This window comes from Melanerpes formicivorus, unplaced genomic scaffold (assembly GCF_026170545.1).
Source record: "Melanerpes formicivorus ecotype bairdi unplaced genomic scaffold, bMelFor1.0.p_v2 SCAF_34, whole genome shotgun sequence".
Lineage (NCBI taxonomy): Eukaryota > Metazoa > Chordata > Aves > Piciformes > Picidae > Melanerpes > Melanerpes formicivorus.
The window spans coordinates 5,361,058-5,379,485 of NW_027142386.1; the positions used below are offsets into that span (position 1 = coordinate 5,361,058).

At 58.6% G+C, this 18,428-nt stretch overlaps 2 protein-coding genes across 9 annotated transcripts in view; one reads left to right on the forward strand and one right to left on the reverse strand.

Annotated features, from left to right (window-relative positions):
* AAK1 (AP2 associated kinase 1) overlaps positions 1 to 16,480 on the reverse strand; it is a 93,730-nt gene extending 77,250 nt beyond the window's left edge. Inside the window, exon 1 of one of the 8 annotated variants that reach the window (XM_068156528.1) lies at positions 15,707 to 16,480. In XM_068156528.1, coding sequence (XP_068012629.1) covers positions 15,707 to 15,869 — 163 coding nt within the window. In that variant the 5' untranslated portion in view covers positions 15,870 to 16,480. The remainder of the gene's footprint in view (positions 1 to 15,706) is intronic. The other 7 variants (XM_068156530.1, XM_068156531.1, XM_068156532.1 and 4 more) reach the window with 7 other exon arrangements.
* On the forward strand, positions 16,165 to 16,797 carry LOC137450026 (bcl-2-binding component 3, isoforms 3/4-like). Its single transcript, XM_068156157.1, has one exon. It carries the CDS (start codon positions 16,165 to 16,167, stop codon positions 16,795 to 16,797), a length of 633 nt encoding a protein of 210 aa, XP_068012258.1.
* The last annotated feature ends 1,631 nt before the right edge of the window (positions 16,798 to 18,428 follow it).

The following is an 18,428-nucleotide window of genomic DNA, read 5'->3' on the forward strand; positions in this document are numbered from 1 at the left end:
TAATGTGATTATCCAACATCACCAACATCATCACAGGGCCCTTGCTTAGTGTCATTCTGCAATATCTAGGCCATGACAAGACAGATTTAGATGTGCAGGCTCCACCCTCTCCTGGGCACACGTGAGGCAGGCAGGATGTCACAGCTGAGGCTGGAGGGGCAGCCACAGCCAGCAGGGCCCAGCCTGGGCAGCAGGACTCCACCAGCCAGAGCAGCACAGTCCTCAGCTCTCCCTGTTTGAGGAGAGCAAGGCTTGCTGGCTTTTGAGCATTGAGGTTATCAGCTGTGACTCACCACCACAGGCAGCCCCAGGATGTTTATGTAACCACAGGCAGTTGCCCTGCATGGATGCCATGGAGGAAGCTCCAGATGCCTCTTCCTCACTCCCCTAGGGTTCATTTGGATAAGTCTCATTTAATGCTGTTCAGCTGCATTTCTCTGCATCCTCCAGCATCTTTAAGAGCCTCTCCTCAATCCTTCCCCTCCAACTCCCTGCCAGCTCAGAAAAAAGGAAGCTGTAAATCAGGATACAGCAGAGAAAGGAGGGAAGAGAAAAAGGAGGAGAGGGGGGAAGGACAGGAAATTCATCTCTGCCATGCAACATCATATTGGAAGCATAAAACACTCAGTGGGCAAGATCCAAACCATGCATGAGCCCTGCATGTCCTTTTCCAAAGCTCTGCTGCAAGGGCAGCAATGGCTTGGCATCCCACCCTGCCTGCCAGAGCACAGCCTGGATACCTTCATTTCAGGGTATTAAAGTCTCCCAGCATTTGTGACAGCAATTTCATCCCAAACAGCAGCTGAGCAGAGGCTGAGGAAGCTGCTGGCCTCCCCAGCTGAGGTGCTCACGTGGGGAGAGCTGCTGGGCATGTGCTCAGCTCCACAGCCCTCAGCATCCAGCTCAGCTCTTCCCTGACAGGCAGACCTGGAAACCCAGAGCTGGTGGAGCAGCACTTTATTACTGTGCAGCAAGATGCTCTGCCTCCAAGTCGATTACTTGGCCAACAGACTCAATCCCTCTCTATTGTGACTATTTTAGTCCTTGAACTTCCACTGTTAAGGCTGAAACAACCAAAACAAAAAGAGAGAGAGAGAGATAAATTATTGGCTGATGAATAACTCCCAGCTTGAATGGAGAAAATGCTAAAGCAATCATTTGTTTAGTTATCAATCAGCCCTCTCTGGAGCACATCTCAGCTGCTGTTACCCCAAGCAGCTGCTAACAGCATCCCAGACCTCCCTCCTCTCCAGTGAGAGCTCAGCAACGGCACAAACGTGCTGCAGAGCACAACTGGCTGGGAGTGAAGATGAGTGGAACTGCAAAGCCAGCGAGAAGCTGCAGCAACTGCGGGCAGGCAGCTGAAGAGCTCCCCTGGAACAGCGAGGGAGTGGTGAATCACCCCGGCAGGAGGGAAAGCACAGCTCCGGAGCACGCAGCAGGGTGCAGCTGGAGGGGCAGGGCAAGCAGAAAGCAAGACCCAGCTTGGCCTAAAACTAGTTTGTAACCGGGCGTGCAGGCAAGAGGGGCTTACAGGGGACCCTGAGCGCTATGGCAACAGCAAACTCCTCTTGGGAAGCAATTATGCGAGGATTCAAAGAGCTCATGGCAACAGACAAGTTTGGGGTGTGGGATTGATTGCTATGGCAGCACCCAGACGGCCCCAGAGCACACAGGAACCTGAGAGAACCCCTCAGGAGCACAGGAGAAGCTTCAGCTTACAGCTGACACCAGACCCAAAGAGCTGAGAGCAGTGCAGGGAGGTCTGCTTCAAACAGCTGCTCCTGCTCCAACCAAGTACAGGGAGACAGCAGTGCTACCTCACAGGAGAGCACAACCTAAGGGCTACAAAACACTCCCCTGGCCCAGGAGATGCTGATGGAGCCCTGCAGACAGCAGTGCTACCTCACAGGAGAGCACAACCTAAGGGCTACAAAACACTCCCCTGGCCCAGGAGATGCTGATGGAGCCCTGCAGACAGCAGTGCTACCTCACAGGAGAGCACAGGGCTACAAAACATACACAGACTACATATAGAATACATAGAATACAGCAGGTTGGAAGAGACCTTCAAGATCATCACAGCCAACCTACCAACTAATCCAACCCACCTAAACAGCTAACCCCTGGCACCAAGCACCCCAGCAAGTCTCCTCCTGAACACCTCCAGGGATGCTGACTCCACCACCTCCCCAGGCAGCCCATTCCAATGGGCAATCACTCTCTCTGGGTAGAACTTCCTCCTAACATCCAACCTGAACCTCCCCTGGCACAGCTTGAGACTGTGTCCTCTTGTTCTGGTGCTGGCTGCCTGGGAGAAGAGACCAACCTCTGCCTGTCTATAACCTCCCTTCAGGCAGTTGTAGAGAGCAATAAGGTCGTCCCTGAGCCTCCTCCTCTCCAGGCTAAGCAACCCCAGCTCCCTCAGCCTCTCCTCACAGGGCTGTGTTCCAAACCCCTCCCCAACTTTGTTGCCCTTCTCTGGACACCTTCCAGCAAGTCAACCTCCTTCCTAAACTGAGGGGCCCAGAACTGGACACAGGACTCAAGGTGCGGCCTAACCAGTGCAGTGTACAGGGGCAGAATGACCTCCCTGCTCCTGCTGGCCACACTGGTCCTGATGCAGGCCAGGATGCCATTGGCCCTCCTGGCTGCCTGGGCACACTGCAGGCTCATGTTCAGCCTACCCTCAACCAGCACCCCCAGGTCCCTCTCTGCCTGGCTGCTCTCAGCCACTCTGACCCCAGCCTGTAGCACTGCCTGGGGTTGCTGTGGCCAATGTGCAGCACCTGGCACTTGGATCTGTTCAATCTCCTGCCCTTGGCCTCTGCCCATCTGTCCAGGTCCCTCTGCAGAGCCTCTCTACCCTCCAGCAGATCAACTCCTGCCCCCAGCTTGGTGTCATTTACTGCTGATGGACTCAATGCCCTCATCCAGACCATCAATGAAGATGTTAAAGAGCACAGGGCCCAGCACTGATCCTTGGGGCACACCACTGGTGCCTGGCTGCCAGCTGGATGAACATTCCTCTGGCCCAGGAGATGCTGATGGAACCCTGCAGACAGCAATGCTACCTCACAGGAGAGCACAGGGCTACAAAACATTCCTCAGAGATGCCGATGGAACCCTGCACTCAACTCCTCCCTGCACACCAAGCACAGAGCACCCTCCAGACAGGGGACTCAGGCCTCTGGGGATGGTGAGGAGCACACAGCAGCCATCCTTCAGCAAAGGGAAACACTGATTGTAGCAAGGCTTTGAGGGTCTCCACACCTGCAGGTGTGAGGAAGGAGAGCTATGAGCACACATGTGCCTGTCTGGTCCTTTGCCAGGGCTCCAGAACCTGCAGTGCTGTGACAGCTACTCACAAGCTCCACCAGCACTGGAGGTGGGATGCTCACCTCAGCTGCCCTGCCACCACTGCTCAGGGGCCCAGCTTGGAGGGATTCTAGCAGCAGCAGCACTTCCAGCCTGCTCCACAGCAGCAAGCTCCAAAAGGCACAACCTCAGTGCCTCCTTGGCAAGCTGAAAACAAAAGCCAAAGGCAGGAAACCACCACCTGGCCCACTCCAGAAATAGCCCTGCTTCCAGTTTCAGAGGCTCCAGGGGCTCTTTCATCCTCTCATGTCCTGGGAGTGCTGGGGGAGCAAGGCTGAGGGAGCTCCCTGGGGGCTCTGCACACCAGCAGACCCTCAGCACATTCTGGGTGGCAATCAGCCCCCAGGTCAGGATCGAGTTGGGCATGGCCCTGCTGACTGCAGAGGATGTTGGACCTTCAGAGGCCCCTTCCAACCCAGACCATTCTGTGAGTCTACAGCTGCCTGCCCTGAGCAGGGAGTCTCCCCCTCCCCTCCCTCTGAGCAGGGGGTCTCCCCCCCTCCCCTCCCCCTGAGCAGGGAGTCTCCCCCTCCCCTCCCCTCCCCCTGAGCAGGGAGTCTCCCCCTCCCCTCCCCTCCCCCTGAGCAGGGAGTCTCCCCCTCCCCTCCCCCTGAGCAGGGGGTCTCCCCCTCCCCTCCCCCTGAGCAGGGGGGGTCTCCCCAGGCAGCAGCAGCACATGAAAGCCTTTCAGCAGCACACACAAGGTCTGGGCCTCAGCAGGCAGAGCCAAGGGCAGCCAGGCAGGTCCCAGGAGCATGGACAGCCTTTGTTCCACGGCTGCAGGAGGTGACAGGGGCCCTGCTCCATGCTAGGAGCTCCTCACTGCCCTGGTGCATGAATATTGATGGCAGCCTGCTTGGAGCACTGGCCAAGGACTCCCATTTGCATTGCACACCAGGCTCCAGCACTGCCTCTCTGCAGGGCCCTGACCAACTCACTACATCTTCATGAGCTTCAGTTTCCTGTTTGTAGGATGAGCCTTCCCTCCAGCAGCTGCTTGCTTGGCAGGGAAGGGGAAGAGCCACACAGAGCCACAAGCTGGGTGCCCCCTACAAGGGGGAGGCCTTCATGTGTGTGGAGTGCAGGCACAGCCCAACAGCTCAACCCACAGCTGGCAGCAGGGCACAGAGACAGAGGGGCAAGCTGATGATCACACAGCTGAGTTCACTCAAGTCCAAGTGCCAGGGGCTGCACTTTGGCCACAACAACCCCAGGCAGAGCTACAGGCTGGGGTCAGAGTGGCTGAGAGCTGCCAAACAGAGAGGGACCTAGGGGTGCTGATTGACAGCCACCTAAACATGAGCCAGCAGTGTGCCCAGGGGGCCAAGAAGGCCAAGGGCATCCTGGCCTGCATTAGGAACAGTGTGGCCAGCAGGAGCAGGGAAGTCCTTGTGCCCTGTGCTCAGCACTGGTTAGGCCACACCTTGAGTCCTGTGTCCAGTTCTGGGCTCCTCAGTTTAGGAAGGACATTGAGAGACTTGAAGGTGTCCAGAGAAGGGCAACAAAGCTGGGGAGGGGTCTGGAGCACAGCCCTGTGAGGAGAGGCTGAGGGAGCTGGCATTGTTGAGCCTGGAGAAGAGGAGGCTCAGGGGAGACCTCATTGCCCTCTACAACTACCTGAAAGGTGATTGTTGCTGGGAGGGGGTTGGTCTCTTCTCCCAGGCACCCAGCAGCAGAACAAGAGCACACAGTCTCAAGCTATGCCAGGAGAGGTTTAGACTCGAGGTGAGGAGAAAGTTCTTCACTGAGCAAGTTGTTAGCCATTGGGATGTGCTGCCCAGGGAGGTGGTGGAGTCCCCATCCCTGGAGGTGTTCAAGAGGGGATTGGATGTGGCACTTGGTGCCATGGTTTAGTCATGGGGTCTGTGGTGACAGGTTGGACTTGATGATCCTCGAGGTCTCTACCAACCTTAGTTATACTGTGATACTAAGAATTGAGGGACAAAAGAAAGGCTCTGACTGTCAGCAGAGCTTTTCTTGCCAGGAACATGCAGTCAGGGCCCCCCAGGGCAGAGCTTGAGACAAGCCTGTGCTGTCCCCTCCCTGCCTGTGCTGTGCCCCCTTCACCCTCTGTCACCCCACCAGCCACACCCCAGTGCTCCACAGGGCACTTCTGTGTCCTTACAAACACAAGCAATAGAAAAGGACACAAGGGCCAGCAGGACCTCACCAGGAGTTCGCTTCCTGTGTCACCTTCCACTCGCTATCTTGTGGCAGGGCTGCACACAGCCAAAGAGCCAAACTCAGAACTCTGAGCAGTGCCAGCAGCACTTGCTGGAGTCCCCAGGGAATATTCCATGCACAGGTTTCCACATGCCCTGCTCCCCACCTGCACTCTGCTGCCACTCCCCACACTGCAAGAGGGACAGAAGGCACAGAGGTGTTGGGGAAGGTCAGCAGGAACCTCCTCTGCAGGCTGCAGGACTCCAGACATAGAAGCACAGAATGGTAGGGGTTGGAAGGCACCCCTGGAGCTCACGGCCTGGCAGGGGCCCCAAGGCACCCCTGGGGCTCACGGCCTGGCAGGGGCCCCAAGGCACCCCTGGAGCTCAGGGCCTGATGGAGCTCATGGCCCAGCAGGGGCCCCAAGGCACCCCTGGAGCTCAGGGCCTGATGGAGCTCATGGCCCAGCAGGGGCCCCAAGGCACCCCTGGAGCTCAGGGCCTGATGGAGCTCATGGCCCAGCAGGGGCCCCAAGGCACCCCTGGAGCTCAGGGCCTGATGGAGCTCATGGCCCAGCAGGGGCCCCAAGGCACCCCTGGAGCTCAGGGCCCGGCAGGGGCCCCAAGGCACCCCTGGAGCTCCCCCAGTCCAAGCCCTGCCTAAGCAGGATGACCCAGGGCAGGGCACAGGAAAGCATCCAGGTGGCTCTGGAAGGCCTCCAGCAAAGGAGGTTCCACAGCCACTCTGGGCAGCCTGCTTCAGGCCAGCAGCCTCACACCAAAGAAGTTTCTCCTCACGTTGGAGGTGGACCTTCCTGGAGCCCTGTGTGTGCCTCTTGCCCCTCCTGCTATCACAGGGCACCGACAAGAAGAGCCTGACCCCTTCCCCTTGCCCCCCACCCCTCATGTTTATAAACATCAGTCAGATTCCCTCCCAGCCTTCTCTTCTCCAGGCTGAACAGCCCCAGGGCTCTCAGCCTTAGTCAAAGCCACAGAGATCCTACAGAAAGGACTCCTGAGCCACCCATGCTTCCCTCTGCTCATCTCCTGCCCTCCCCAGCTCCCCTGGAGCCCCTTCAGGCACTGCAAGGCTGCTCTGTGGTCTCCCTGGAGCCTTCTCTCCTCCAGGCCAAACAGCCCCAACTCTCCCAGGCTGTCCCCACAGGGACATGAAGCAGCAGGCCTGCACATCCCTGCTCCTCTCACCTCAGCACAGATTATTTGTGCTCATTTGAAGGACTTCCAAACATTTTGCAAGCCTGAGTTTTCCACCCCTCACTGCTGCAACATGTGAGCAGCTGCCAGGCAGGACCCAGGAATCCAGCAAAGCCACAGAACCAGCTGCAGCCCAGCAAGCCAGGGGCTCCTCTTGCTTGCTCTGGTGTGCAGGGAGGGCTCAGATGCCCCAGCATGCAGCCCAGAGCGCTCTGCACTTCCCCCAGACCAGCCCCAGGCTTCTCTGCTGCTGCCATCAGAGCTGTGCAGCAGGAGCATGTCAGCCCTGCAAGCATCATTTACCTCACAGGAGTGACAGAGCCAGAGCCCCAGACATCCATCAGCTGGGCAGAGAGGCTCAGCAGCACACAGATTTCACCACCACACCCCCTGAGCAGCAGGCCAGAAGCTTTGTAAGCTCACAGAGGCGTTTTGGAGTCACCTCCCTCTTACAGCCCCACAAGCAGCAGACAGGGAGCAAACCCAGCATGCTCCTAACAGGGAATGGACACAGGTCAGCTGTACCTGCTCCCAGCACTGCCCCAGCCAGCTCCCAGCTCAGCTGAGGGCTGGATGCACAGGCAGGCAAAGGCTGTGCTGGGGGAACTCAGCTGCTGGTGGCTTGCTTTATTTTTGCTCCATGAGCTCACCCAGCACTGCTGTGGAACTTGTCTCTGCAAGAGCATGAAGCAAACCAGATGCTCTCAGCATCTTCTTCCAACAGAGCCCTTCATGCAGTGCTGTGACACATGGCCCAGGGGCTCCATGGCAGCAGGGGGGGCTCCATGGCAGCATGGGGGGGAGGCAATGTCAGCATGGGCTCTGCCACAGAGCAGGCCTGAACTGAGGGCCCAGCACACGAGTGCCAGGAGCACAGGCTGCTGAGAGGGAGAGCACAGCCTGCAGCTCCTGCACTCCACCTGCACAGCCAGGGATCGCTCCCTGCCTTGGCCACACACACTCTGCACTGCCTCACCTGCCCAACTCAGGGCATCACTGCCCAGCAGCCCTAAGGACATCCTCTGGCTCTGCCAGGGCCCAGATACTCTGGCAAGGGTAGGGAGAGCTCCTCACCTCAGAGGAGCTGCCTCAGCTCTCCTCTGCTTTCCTTCCACTACCTCATGCTGTAGGCAGCTAACAAGAACCTCCTGTGCATCAGGCTCCTACATTAGAAGAGAAGGGAAGTTTCCATCAGCACAGAAAGCAGAGAAATCACAGAAACATTCAGCTTGGAAGAGGCCCTCAGGATCACCACTTCCAAGCCCTGACCCCTCTCTGCAAGGGTCACCCCTGAACCATGTCCCCAGGCACAACATCCAAACCACCTTCAGCCTGATCAGAAGCCACAAACCAGAGAAAGTTACCTGGCAAGTAACTATCTTTCACTGAAGCCCTTCCAAATCTTCTCCTTGTGCCTGTGAACCACCACCAGTGCTGCTCCTCCACTCACACAATGCCAGCAGCAGATGCAAGGAGGGGTGTTGGCAGCACAGCATGGCCACAAGGACATCCTGAGGTGCTCCCCCCCAAGGACAGCATCCTTCCACGGGACACTTATCTGTTCAGCTACCTCTGCTGATCAAAAGGGAGCTCCCCTGCAAACAGCCTTTGCCTGTGGCATGTTCCTTCTCAGAGGCTGCCTGTGTGCTTCCACAGGTGGCACAGCAGCAAGCACTTACTTGGTACAAATGAAGGCCAACTGGTTGTGACTTTCCAGAAGAGCAGCAGCAAGCCCTGCAGCTGCCAAGCTGCTGTTCCAACAGGCACAGCCTCAGCCTGCCCAAATCACTGGAAAAGAGTCACCTTCAAAGGCAGCAGCTTGCAGCCCCAGTGCAAGTGTGCAGCACTGAGTCACTCCTGCCCCCTCACCAGCCATGCTTTACGTGCTGGGCAAGCTCAGGGGGCAGCAAGGGCTAAACCCAAAGCGGATTCCAGCCTGTCTTGGGCACATTTGTAACTTGCCACCTGCTCCCCTCCACTGCTGATGAGCTCCTGTGCAAAGGGGAGAAGGCCCAGGGAGGGCAGAGCAAGAGCATGCAGGCAGTGCATGTTCCCCTCAGACCCACCATGGCATGGCTGGTGGTGCAGCCAGAGTGAGTAACCTCCTCAGACACAGCCACCAGGGCACAGCTGCAAGGCCAGGCTCAGTTAGACCCCAGCCAGAGCCTTCTCCTGCTGACACCTTCATGCAGGACTGCTGGAATTAGACCCTGGTTTGTTGTCCCATGAAGGCTCTGTGCTGGGAAGCTGCCTGCAGAGAACTCCTCCTCCCCTGGCCCCCCGGGGCTGGCAGCACGGAGGGAGCTGACACAGCTCTTGCGCAAGCCCCCAGCCACCCCCGGGCACCACCCCGGCCCTGCTCCCCCACCTCTTGTGCACAGCTTGCAGGCCAGGCCGGGCAGGGGCAGCCTCTGGGCCACACAACCCCCTGCCCTGCCTTCCCACCCACACCTGGGCACACAGCACACGCTCTGCCCTGCGCTGCTAAAGCACCGAAGCTCTTGAGGCACCTCAGCACTCCCCACACCACTCCCCTTGGGCTCTCCACCAGCAGGCCTGCTCTGTGCACACCACTAAAACCCACACAGTGCTCTGCCAACATCCCACCCAGCAGTGCAGAGCACAGGGGACATGCTCTGCCTCACACAAGACACAGGAAAAGCAGTGGAGGGGGCACACACACACACACAAATCACATGGCTCCTGCCAGGAGGAGAAAGAGTTCAGATCTTAATCCAAATGGCACTGCTCAGCTGCTCAGCAGCTGGCACTGGGCAGAAGCTAGAAGGCAGTAATTAGGCTGGAGATGAGGAAGGAAGGTTGCCCAGGGAGGCTGTGGCTGTCCCCTCCCTGGAAGTGTTGCAGGCCAAGCTGGATGAGGCCTTGAGCAGCCTGGGCTGGTGGGAGGTGTCCCTGCCCATGGCAGGGGCTTGGAGCTGGATGAGCTTCCAGGTCCCCTCCAGCCCAAAGCATTCTGTGAATTGATAAAATGTACTTCAAAGTGATGTCTTGAACCCAACCACACTGGAATGGGATTGAGAATCATCCCATAAGCCTGCAACATTGACCTCAACAGGGGTTTGTGCTGAAGTGAAGTAGCCTCAGAAGCAGCTCAGGGGTAGCTCTAGTGGCTTCAGGTTACAATGCTGCACAGTCCAGGGACAGGAGGTGCTGAGGGGAAGCCAGGCAGGGGCCAACAGAAGTCCTCTGCAGTCAGCCCCACCACACATTCAGGCAGCACAGGGGTCACCCTGCCCCACTTCACAGCCTTACCAAGCTCCTCAGACCCCTGGGGGCCTGCAGGTCTGCCACAGGAAATCACAATGAAACCTTCCCAAGACATCCATCTGCCCAAACCAGAGTGGAAAGCAGAGCTGGTAAGCTGGAGCTGCTCCTGCCTTGCTTTTGAATGCCTGCCATTAGAGGCTGTGACAGACAGGCTGGCCAGCAGCACACCAGGCATGCACCAGAAACACTCAGTGCTGACCTGACAGCCACTAAAGCCCAAGCCCCTGGCTGCCATGGCTCAAGGGGACAAGACTGCAAGGAGCACCTTCAGAGAACGGCTGCTAACTGAGGAAGGGCCTTGCCACAGGCCTGAGGAAGCACAGCTGGAAGGAGACCAAAGACCAGCTCAAACATCCCACCACCACCCTCACACCTGGGTCAGTGCAGCACCCTCTGGCAAAACTGCCAGCACAGAGCTCATCAGACTGGCCAGAAGGTCAGTGACAGCCTGGGCTGGCCCTAAAGCAGGGTGAGCAGCAGCTGGAGAGAGCTCATCCTGCCCCTCTGCTCTGGGGAAACCTCACCTGGAGCACCACATCCAGGTCTGCAGCCCTCAGTACTGGAAGGACATGGACCTGATGGGGAGAGTCCAGAGGAGGCCACAAAAACGACTGGGGGTTGGAGCACCTCTGCTGTGGGGACAGGCTGAGGGAGCTGGGGCTGTCCAGCCTGGAGAGGAGAAGGGTCCAGGGAGACCTAACAGTGACCTTCTAGTACCTGAAGGCTGCAGAGGGACTGTTCCAAAAGGCCTGCAGGGATAGGACCAGGGGCAGTGGTCTGAAATGAGAGCAGAGCAGATTGGGATTGGATGTGAGGAACAAATTCTGCAGCAGGAGGCTGCTGGAACACTGCAACAGGTTGCCCAGGGAGGTGGTTGAAGCCCCAGCCCTGGGGATATTCAGGGTCAGGCTGGACAGGGCTCTGGGCAGCCTGATCTAGGGGAGGATGTCCCTGCTGAGTGCAGGGCTTGGACTGGATGAGCTTTGGAGCTCCCTTCCAGCCCAGGCTACTCTGTGATCCTGTGCTGCTGGGGCAGTGCTGACCCTTGCTGGGCTAGCTCAGAGGAGCACCTGGGGCTTGTGGCACTCTGCCACACAGGCAGCATGCCCCAAACTCCTTGGATGTTCTGACTGCTAAGTGCTCCTGCTGCCTTGCTCCTCAGCAGAGGGACACCTTCCTCCTGATGGCTCCAGGCAGGAGGCTGGGCTGGGAGGTTTTTTGCTGGTGGGATTTCCCCCCACACACACCATACAGGCAGAAATAAAAGCAGCATCCAACGTGCTCACCCTGTCTGGGTTCCTTTTCACAAGCACAGCAGTAAGACAGCAGCCTGAGTCACCAACACAGGCACAGCTCCCCAAAGCCCAGACACCTCAACCACCAGCCCCCAGCCCCCTCAGCCCAGACTGCAACTCCACCACGCTGCTCCTGGGTTTAACCACGGCCCTGCAGAGCTCTCAGGCCAGCAGTGCTGACCTCCCACAGCAGCTAATCCTCAGGGAAACAGGGAGGGGAATTTTTGAAGAGATTTGTGCTATTATAAGGATTAGAGCAAGACAAAGTCTCAGCTGAGAATCACCTCTTGCAATATACTGCTTGTAAATAAACAAACACTGATTCACCAGCACGGTGACACCACAGACAACCACTCAGGCTCCTTCTATGGTCTTCCCATCCACTTCCTCCCAACAGGAAGGAATGTGGATGGTGCCACAGCCAGCTGGCAGCCAGGCACCAGTGGTGTGCCCCAAGGATCAGTGCTGGGCCCTGTGCTCTTCAATATCTTCACTGATGATCCAGATGAGGGCATTGAGCCCATCTGCAGTAAATTTGCAGATGACACCAAGCTGGGGGCAGGAGTTGATCTGCTGGAGGGTAGAGAGGCTCTGCAGAGGGACCTGGACAGGCTGGACAGATGGGCAGAGGCCAAGGGCAGAGATTGAACACATCCAAGTGCCAGGTGCTGCACATTGGCCACAGAAACCCCAGGCTGGGGTCAGAGTGACTGAGAGCAGCCAGGCAGAGAGAGAGCTGGGGGTGCTGGTTGATGGTAGGCTGAACATGAGCCTGCAGTGTGCCCAGGCAGCCAGGAGGGCCAATGGCATCCTGGCCTGCATCAGGACCAGTGTGGCCAGCAGGAGCAGGGAGCTCATTCTGCCCCTGGACACTGCACTGGTTAGGCCACACCTTGAGTCCTGTGTCCAGTTCTGGGCTCCTCAGTTTAGGAAGGAGGTTGGGTTGCTGGAATGAGTCCAGAGAAGGGCAACAAAGCTGGGGAGGGGTCTGGAGCACAGCCCTGCGAGGAGAGGCTGAGGGAGCTGGGGTTGCTTAGCCTGGAGAGGAGGAGGCTCAGGGGTGACCTCATTGCTCTCTACAACTACCTGAAGGGAGGTTGTAGACAGGCAGAGGTTGGTCTCTTCTGCCAGGCAACCAGCACCAGAACAAGAGGACACAGTCTCAGGCTGCACCAAGGGAGGTTCAGGTTGGATGTTAGGAAGAAGTTCTACACAGAGAGAGTGATTGCCCATTGGAATGGGCTGCCTGGGGAGGTGGTGGAGTCAGCATCACTGGAGGTGTTCAGGAGGAGACTTGATGGGGTGCTTGGTGCCATGGGTTAGTTGATTAGGTGGTGCTGGCTGATAGGTTGGATGTGATGATCCTGAAGGTCTCTTCCAACCTGGTCTATTCTGTTTTCTGTTCTCTTCCCCTCTCAGAGAAGTGAGCATCCAGACAACTCTTTCCACAGGGGTGTGTATGTTGGGGAATCTACCCAGGAGGCTGTGAGCACATGCAGACGTCTGGCACACCCTGGGGCTCCTGCAAGGGAGGCCCAGCCTGGCCAGGCACCTTCAGCAGGGTTGCTCAGCAGAATTGAGGGTGACCAAGTCACAGCTCTGACAGAGCAAGGTAAAACCCAACACTTTCAAAGCCCTGGTTCACCCAGCTCCTCAGGCTTGCAGCTCAAGTCTCCCCCACACCATGCATCACCATTTCAGAGACTCTGGCTTTTGGGTTCCCCCCCCCCCCCCCCATCTCTCGTTTGTTTTCTGGGCTGCACCAAGACACAGGCCTGGCCTCTCCTTAAAGCAAAGGAGATGAGAGATGTTTCCTTTCCAGACAGGATACTCCTCCTCCAAAGTGCTTCCCCAGGGACTTTTCCTTTTAGCAGAAACAGCCAGGACTTCACAAGTTGCCTTTTCCACACTGCTGAACAACCAAAATTCACTGCAGATACAGAAAAGACTTTTCCAGCTGAGGACTCAGACATCAGCAGGGCAGAGACCAGGTTGCCAGAGAACTGCCCAGGTCTCCAGCTGAGTCAGGCAGAAAGGCTGCTCAGCAGCCCTGGGGAGCTCTCAGAGCCTCACCAAAAGGCCAGCAGCGTGCAAAGCTGCAGCACCTCTGACCCATGCTGACTCCCCAGGTGCCCCATCAAGGAAATGGCACTTCCAGCCCTCTACTCCCAGCAAGGCCTCCAAGCCACCTTGCTCTTGTCCTCTTGGAGGCTTTGCTCACCACACAGAGCAAGCTCAGACTTCCCACCCCAGGGATCACAGTAGCACTAAGGTTGGAAGAAACCTCAAAGATCATCGAGTCCAACCTGTCACCACAGACCTCATGACCAGATCATGGCACCAAGTGCCACATCCAATCCCCTCTGGAACACCTCCAGGGATGGGGACTCCACCACCTCCCTGGGCAGCACATCCCAATGATGAATGACTCTCAGTGAAGAACTTTCTCCTCACCTCCAGCCTAAACCTCCCCTGGCACAGCTTGAGACTGTGTCCCCTTGTTCTGGTGCTGGTTGCCTGGGAGAAGAGACCAACCCCCTCCCGGCTCCAACCTCCCTTCAGGTAGTTGTAGAGGGCAATGAGGTCACCTCTGAGCCTCCTCTTCCCCAGGCTAAGCAACCCCAGCTCCCTCAGCCTCTCCTCACAGGGCTGTGCTCAAGGCCTCTCCCCAGCCTCATTGCCCTTGTGTGAGGAAAACCCCAGCAAGGCACCTGAACAACCCCCTTAGCCTCTCAGCTTGCTCAGGAAGGGAGCACAGCCCCTGCTCCACAGCACCTCACTGAGCCTGTGCACACAAATCCAAGAGCTGCAGCCAGACCACCCCAGGGGCCAGCCAAGAAGCCTGGAGTTATGGGGGAAAGCCTCTCACGAGCAGCAGCTGCTCCAAAACAGTGAGGTACAGAGGGGAGAAACCTCTCTTGCACAGCCTGGGCTGCCACCTCCCAGCCTCGGTGCCTGTAGCTGAAGCAGTAACACACAGGCTCACCTCCTGCTGCTGTCAGCACCAGGGCAGAACCTGCCAACGGATTATTCATCAGCAAAAACAGCCTCTGCTTTGCCTTGTCACCAGGATGAGGCCAACCTGCATTAAAAAAAGCCTCTGACAGCTCCTCAGGTTTAGCTCACACAGTTCCTAAGCTCCCAGGGCCAAAAAGGGCCCTGGAAACACCAGGCAAGGCAAAGCCATACTGCAGGATCTGAGTCAGGCAAGCAAATCATTCTGGTTACTAGCTGAAGGACTGGTTTTGGGGCTGCTCTCAGCTCAGCATGCAAAAGACATCAGAAACCCCATCTGAAAGGCGGTCCCAGAGCTGCTTCCCCGCTCCCTGGGGCAGCCTGAAGGCACAGAGCATACACGGAGTCCCTTGCCCGTCTCAGGGCTGTTTCTGTGAAAGCCAACACGGGGCCTCCCACTCAGCTCTCACACAGCAGCTCCCCTCTCCTCAGCAATTACAGGAGCCAAACAAAACACTGTTTTGACTGAAACTGCAGAGGATGCTGTGCAAGAGAGGGCCAGGAGCGGGTCCAAAGAGGCCTCCCTGAAGGTCGAGGCTAAGGTTACCCAGCCAGAGCCGCTCCAGAGGCTCCTCAGAGCCCAAACAAACGCAGTGTAAAACGATAGTTAAAGCAGCAGTGCTGGCTGCAATTAAAACAACACCACCAGCAGCTTGCTGCCTCACCGGGGCTGTGCACCTAGAGAGTTTTACAATCCCTGCTGCTCCTTTGTAGTTCTTTAATTGTCCTGTTTCAGGGGGGAGGAAAAAAAACACCCCAACAAACCACTAAAAGCAGCAGTTGGGATTACTGCTTCCCCTGCACAGCCCTCAGCCCAGATCACAGCCAGCTCGACTCAGCCTCTGTGCATGATACAGCTACAAGGGATTTACTCCAAGTCTCTCATCCTCTCTGCTTAAGGTAGGAAAGGAGGCAACCAACTGCAGACAAAGTTAAGAGGGAAGGCCCTCTGCCTGCTTTATTTCCAGCACCTTGATCTGCACCAGACACCTGACAGCCAGCTCTGGGTTTGTCTGGTTTCTCACCCTTTCAAATAGCTCCCAGCTGAGGGAAGGTGAAGAAACAACCGACTCCTGCAATCAGCCCCCTTTGCAAAGCGCTTAAGGAAAACACCGAACCCAGCCCAGCAAGCCCGCCCCGGGTCCGCACACCGGGAGCCCGAAACTGTCACCTGGCAGACAGCCCTGGGCGGCAGCTCCGCCAAGGACAAAGCGTGCGGGACCCGGGGAGCGCAGGGGAGGCCCGGGGCGCACGGCCGAGGCCTCCCGCTCCAGCCCCGCCAGGAGCGCGGGCAGCCACGGCACCGCGCCCCGCGAAAGGCACCGCGCCCCGCGAAAGGCGCCGCGCTCTTACCTTCCGCCAGCACCTCGTCCACCGTCACCTGGTGGCGGCCGATGCTGAAGACCCGACCGATGTAGCCGCTGCCGGGGCCGCTGCTGCCGCCGCCGCCGCCGCTGGTGCCCGACCCAGGGCCAGAGCCAGCCTGCTCCCGACGCGAGTCGAAAAACTTCTTCATTTCTCAGGAGACAGCGGCAGCGGCCGCCCGCTGACGGGGGCGATGCTGGTTTGAAGGTCCCGAGCCCCCTCCCTTGCGTGGCTCGGCCGAGGGGGGCCCGGGGCCGCCCGCCTGGCGGGGCCGAGCGGAGCCGGCGCGGCGCTCTCCGGGGGACTCACGCCTGCAAAACCGCAGTGGGGACCGCGGGAAGGCAAAGGCCCGGCCGCCGCAGCCCCCTCAGGGGAGCCCCGACTGATAGGGCCCCTGACAGGGCCCCCTGCCCGGTAGCTCTCTGCGGGCGGGGGCTGCCTCCTCCATGCACCCGCGCAGCGGCACCCGGGGCCGGCCGGCCTTGCCGCAGCCCCACCGGCTTGCCCGCGGCGAGTCACGGCGGGGGCCGCCTGCGCTCAGGGCCCGGGGCCCGCATCGTTGCTTGGCGGAGCTCCCGGCGGCCACCGAGCCCGTCAGGGACCGACCCCAGCGCCGCCGCCCCCAGCCGGCCCCATCCGACCAGGAAATGGGCTGGCACAGGAAGTCCCGGCGGGAGCACCGCCCCCGGCAGCCCGCCCGGGCCGGGCCGCCCCTCACAGCACCACCACCGGCGGCGGAGACGCGGGAGAGCGCGGCCGCCACTGCCTCGCCCCACGGCGCGGCGGAGAGACCGAAGCGCTGCGGCGGGCGGCGGGGGCGGGCGGGCGGAAGGGCAGGAGGAATGGCGGCCGCGGCCCGGCCGCGCGGGGCACGCTGGGTAGCGGCGGGTGCCGCTCAGCGCGCGGCGGGAACTACAACTCCCAGCATGCAGCGCGGCGCGGGCGGGGGGCGCGGGCTCGGCGGGGCCGTGCGCCAGGCCCCTATGCCGCGGGGTCTCTCGCAGCACCCCAGCGGCGAGAGCGGCTCCGGCGGGGCCGCGGAGGGGGCCGCGGGCCGCATCCTCCCCCCGCCCCCGTGAGGGCTGGCCGCAGCAATCCCGTCAGCGAGGGGCCGCGGCCTGCGCCCGGCCCTGGCGGTTTGCGTTTATTCTCCAGGCTCTGCGCTTAAACTTGGCACTTCCCTACCAGCACGGCACCAGCGCCAGGCTGCGGCATCCTGGCCTCGAGCTGCGGTGCCAGGCTCGTCCTCACACGCTTCAGAAGGGCTTAGTTCGGCTCAAACTCTGAAATTTCCTTTAAATGCACTTTGGGCTCTTTTCAGACTCTTCTTTCCCTCGGGGGATCAGGAGGTTTTTTTCCCAGCTTATAGCATCTACACCAGCTGGCTTCACTTCCCTCTCCTCGCCCCTCTCCTCGCTCCTCTCCTCTCCCCTCTCCTCTCCCCTTCTCCTCTCCCTTCTCCTCTCCCTTCTCCTCTCCCCTCTCCTCTCCCCTCTCCTCTCCCCTCTCCTCTCCCCTCTCCTCTCCCCTCTCCTCTCCCCTCTCCTCTCCCCTCTCCTCTGCCCTCTCCTCTCCCCTCTCCTCTCCCCTCTCCTCTCCCCTCTCCTCTCCCCTCTCCTCTCCCCTCTCCTCTCCCCTCTCCTCTCCCCTCTCCTCTCCCCTCCCCTCTCCCCTCCCCTCTCCCCTCCCCTCTCCTCTCCCCTCCCCTCTCCCCTCCCCTCTCCTCTCCCCTCTCCTCTCCCCTCTCCTCTCCTCTCCCCTCTCCTCTCCCCTCTCCTCTTCTATACTGCAGGATCTGAGTCAGGCAAGCAAATCATTCTGGTTACTAGTTGAAGGACTGGTTTTGGGGTTGCTCTCAGCTCAGCATGCAAAAGATATCAGAAAACCCATCTGAAATATTCCACTCCTGTTCTGTTCTGTTTCTGTTCTGTTTCTGTTCTGTTCTATCCTGTTCTGTTCTATCCTATTCTATTCTATCCTATTCTGTTCTGTTCTATTCTATTCTATTCTATTCTATTCTATTCTATTCTATTCTATTCTATTCCATTCCATTCCATTCCATTCCATTCCTGTTCTGTTCTATTCCTATTCCTATTCCTATTCCTATTCTATTCTCTCCATGAAGAGGGAAGGCCATAGCTGGGATTTTGGACAGCAGAGGGAAACATTAAAATGGCAAAAATTATTTTTCTCAGCCTGAGACAGAGAGTACAGAACCCTGAGGAGCTGCCAGAGTCATCCTCCATGCCAGCACTGCCCTCCTCCCTCCCCACTGGCTGGGGCAGAGGAGGAGAGCAGCACACACTCCCATTTCCCCCATGCCTCTTACGTCCTGTCTGCCATCCTGCTGCCAGGCTCCTGCCCCAAGGGGACAGGCTGGGCAAGCTCTGCTTCCTGTGGGACAGCAAAAAGATTGCCCCTTTGCAGTGCCCTTCCTCTTGCCATGGGCTGCCAGCAATGCCAGCAAGACTGCATCAGCAGCCCTTTAGGCAGCACTAATTGTTTTCCTTCCCCCAGTGTTTGAGGCTTTTAAGAGGCATGAGGCTCCCAGGATGGTCAGGTCACATTGGTGCTGGGAATGTTCAGCACAGAACTAAAAGTGCATCACTGCAGCTGCTTTTCTGCTGAGCCACCAGGCCTCTTCCCTGTGGTTACTGGAGCAGCTCTTCCATCAGCCACCTGTGCTTAGTAAGAACTAAAGGGCAAGGGA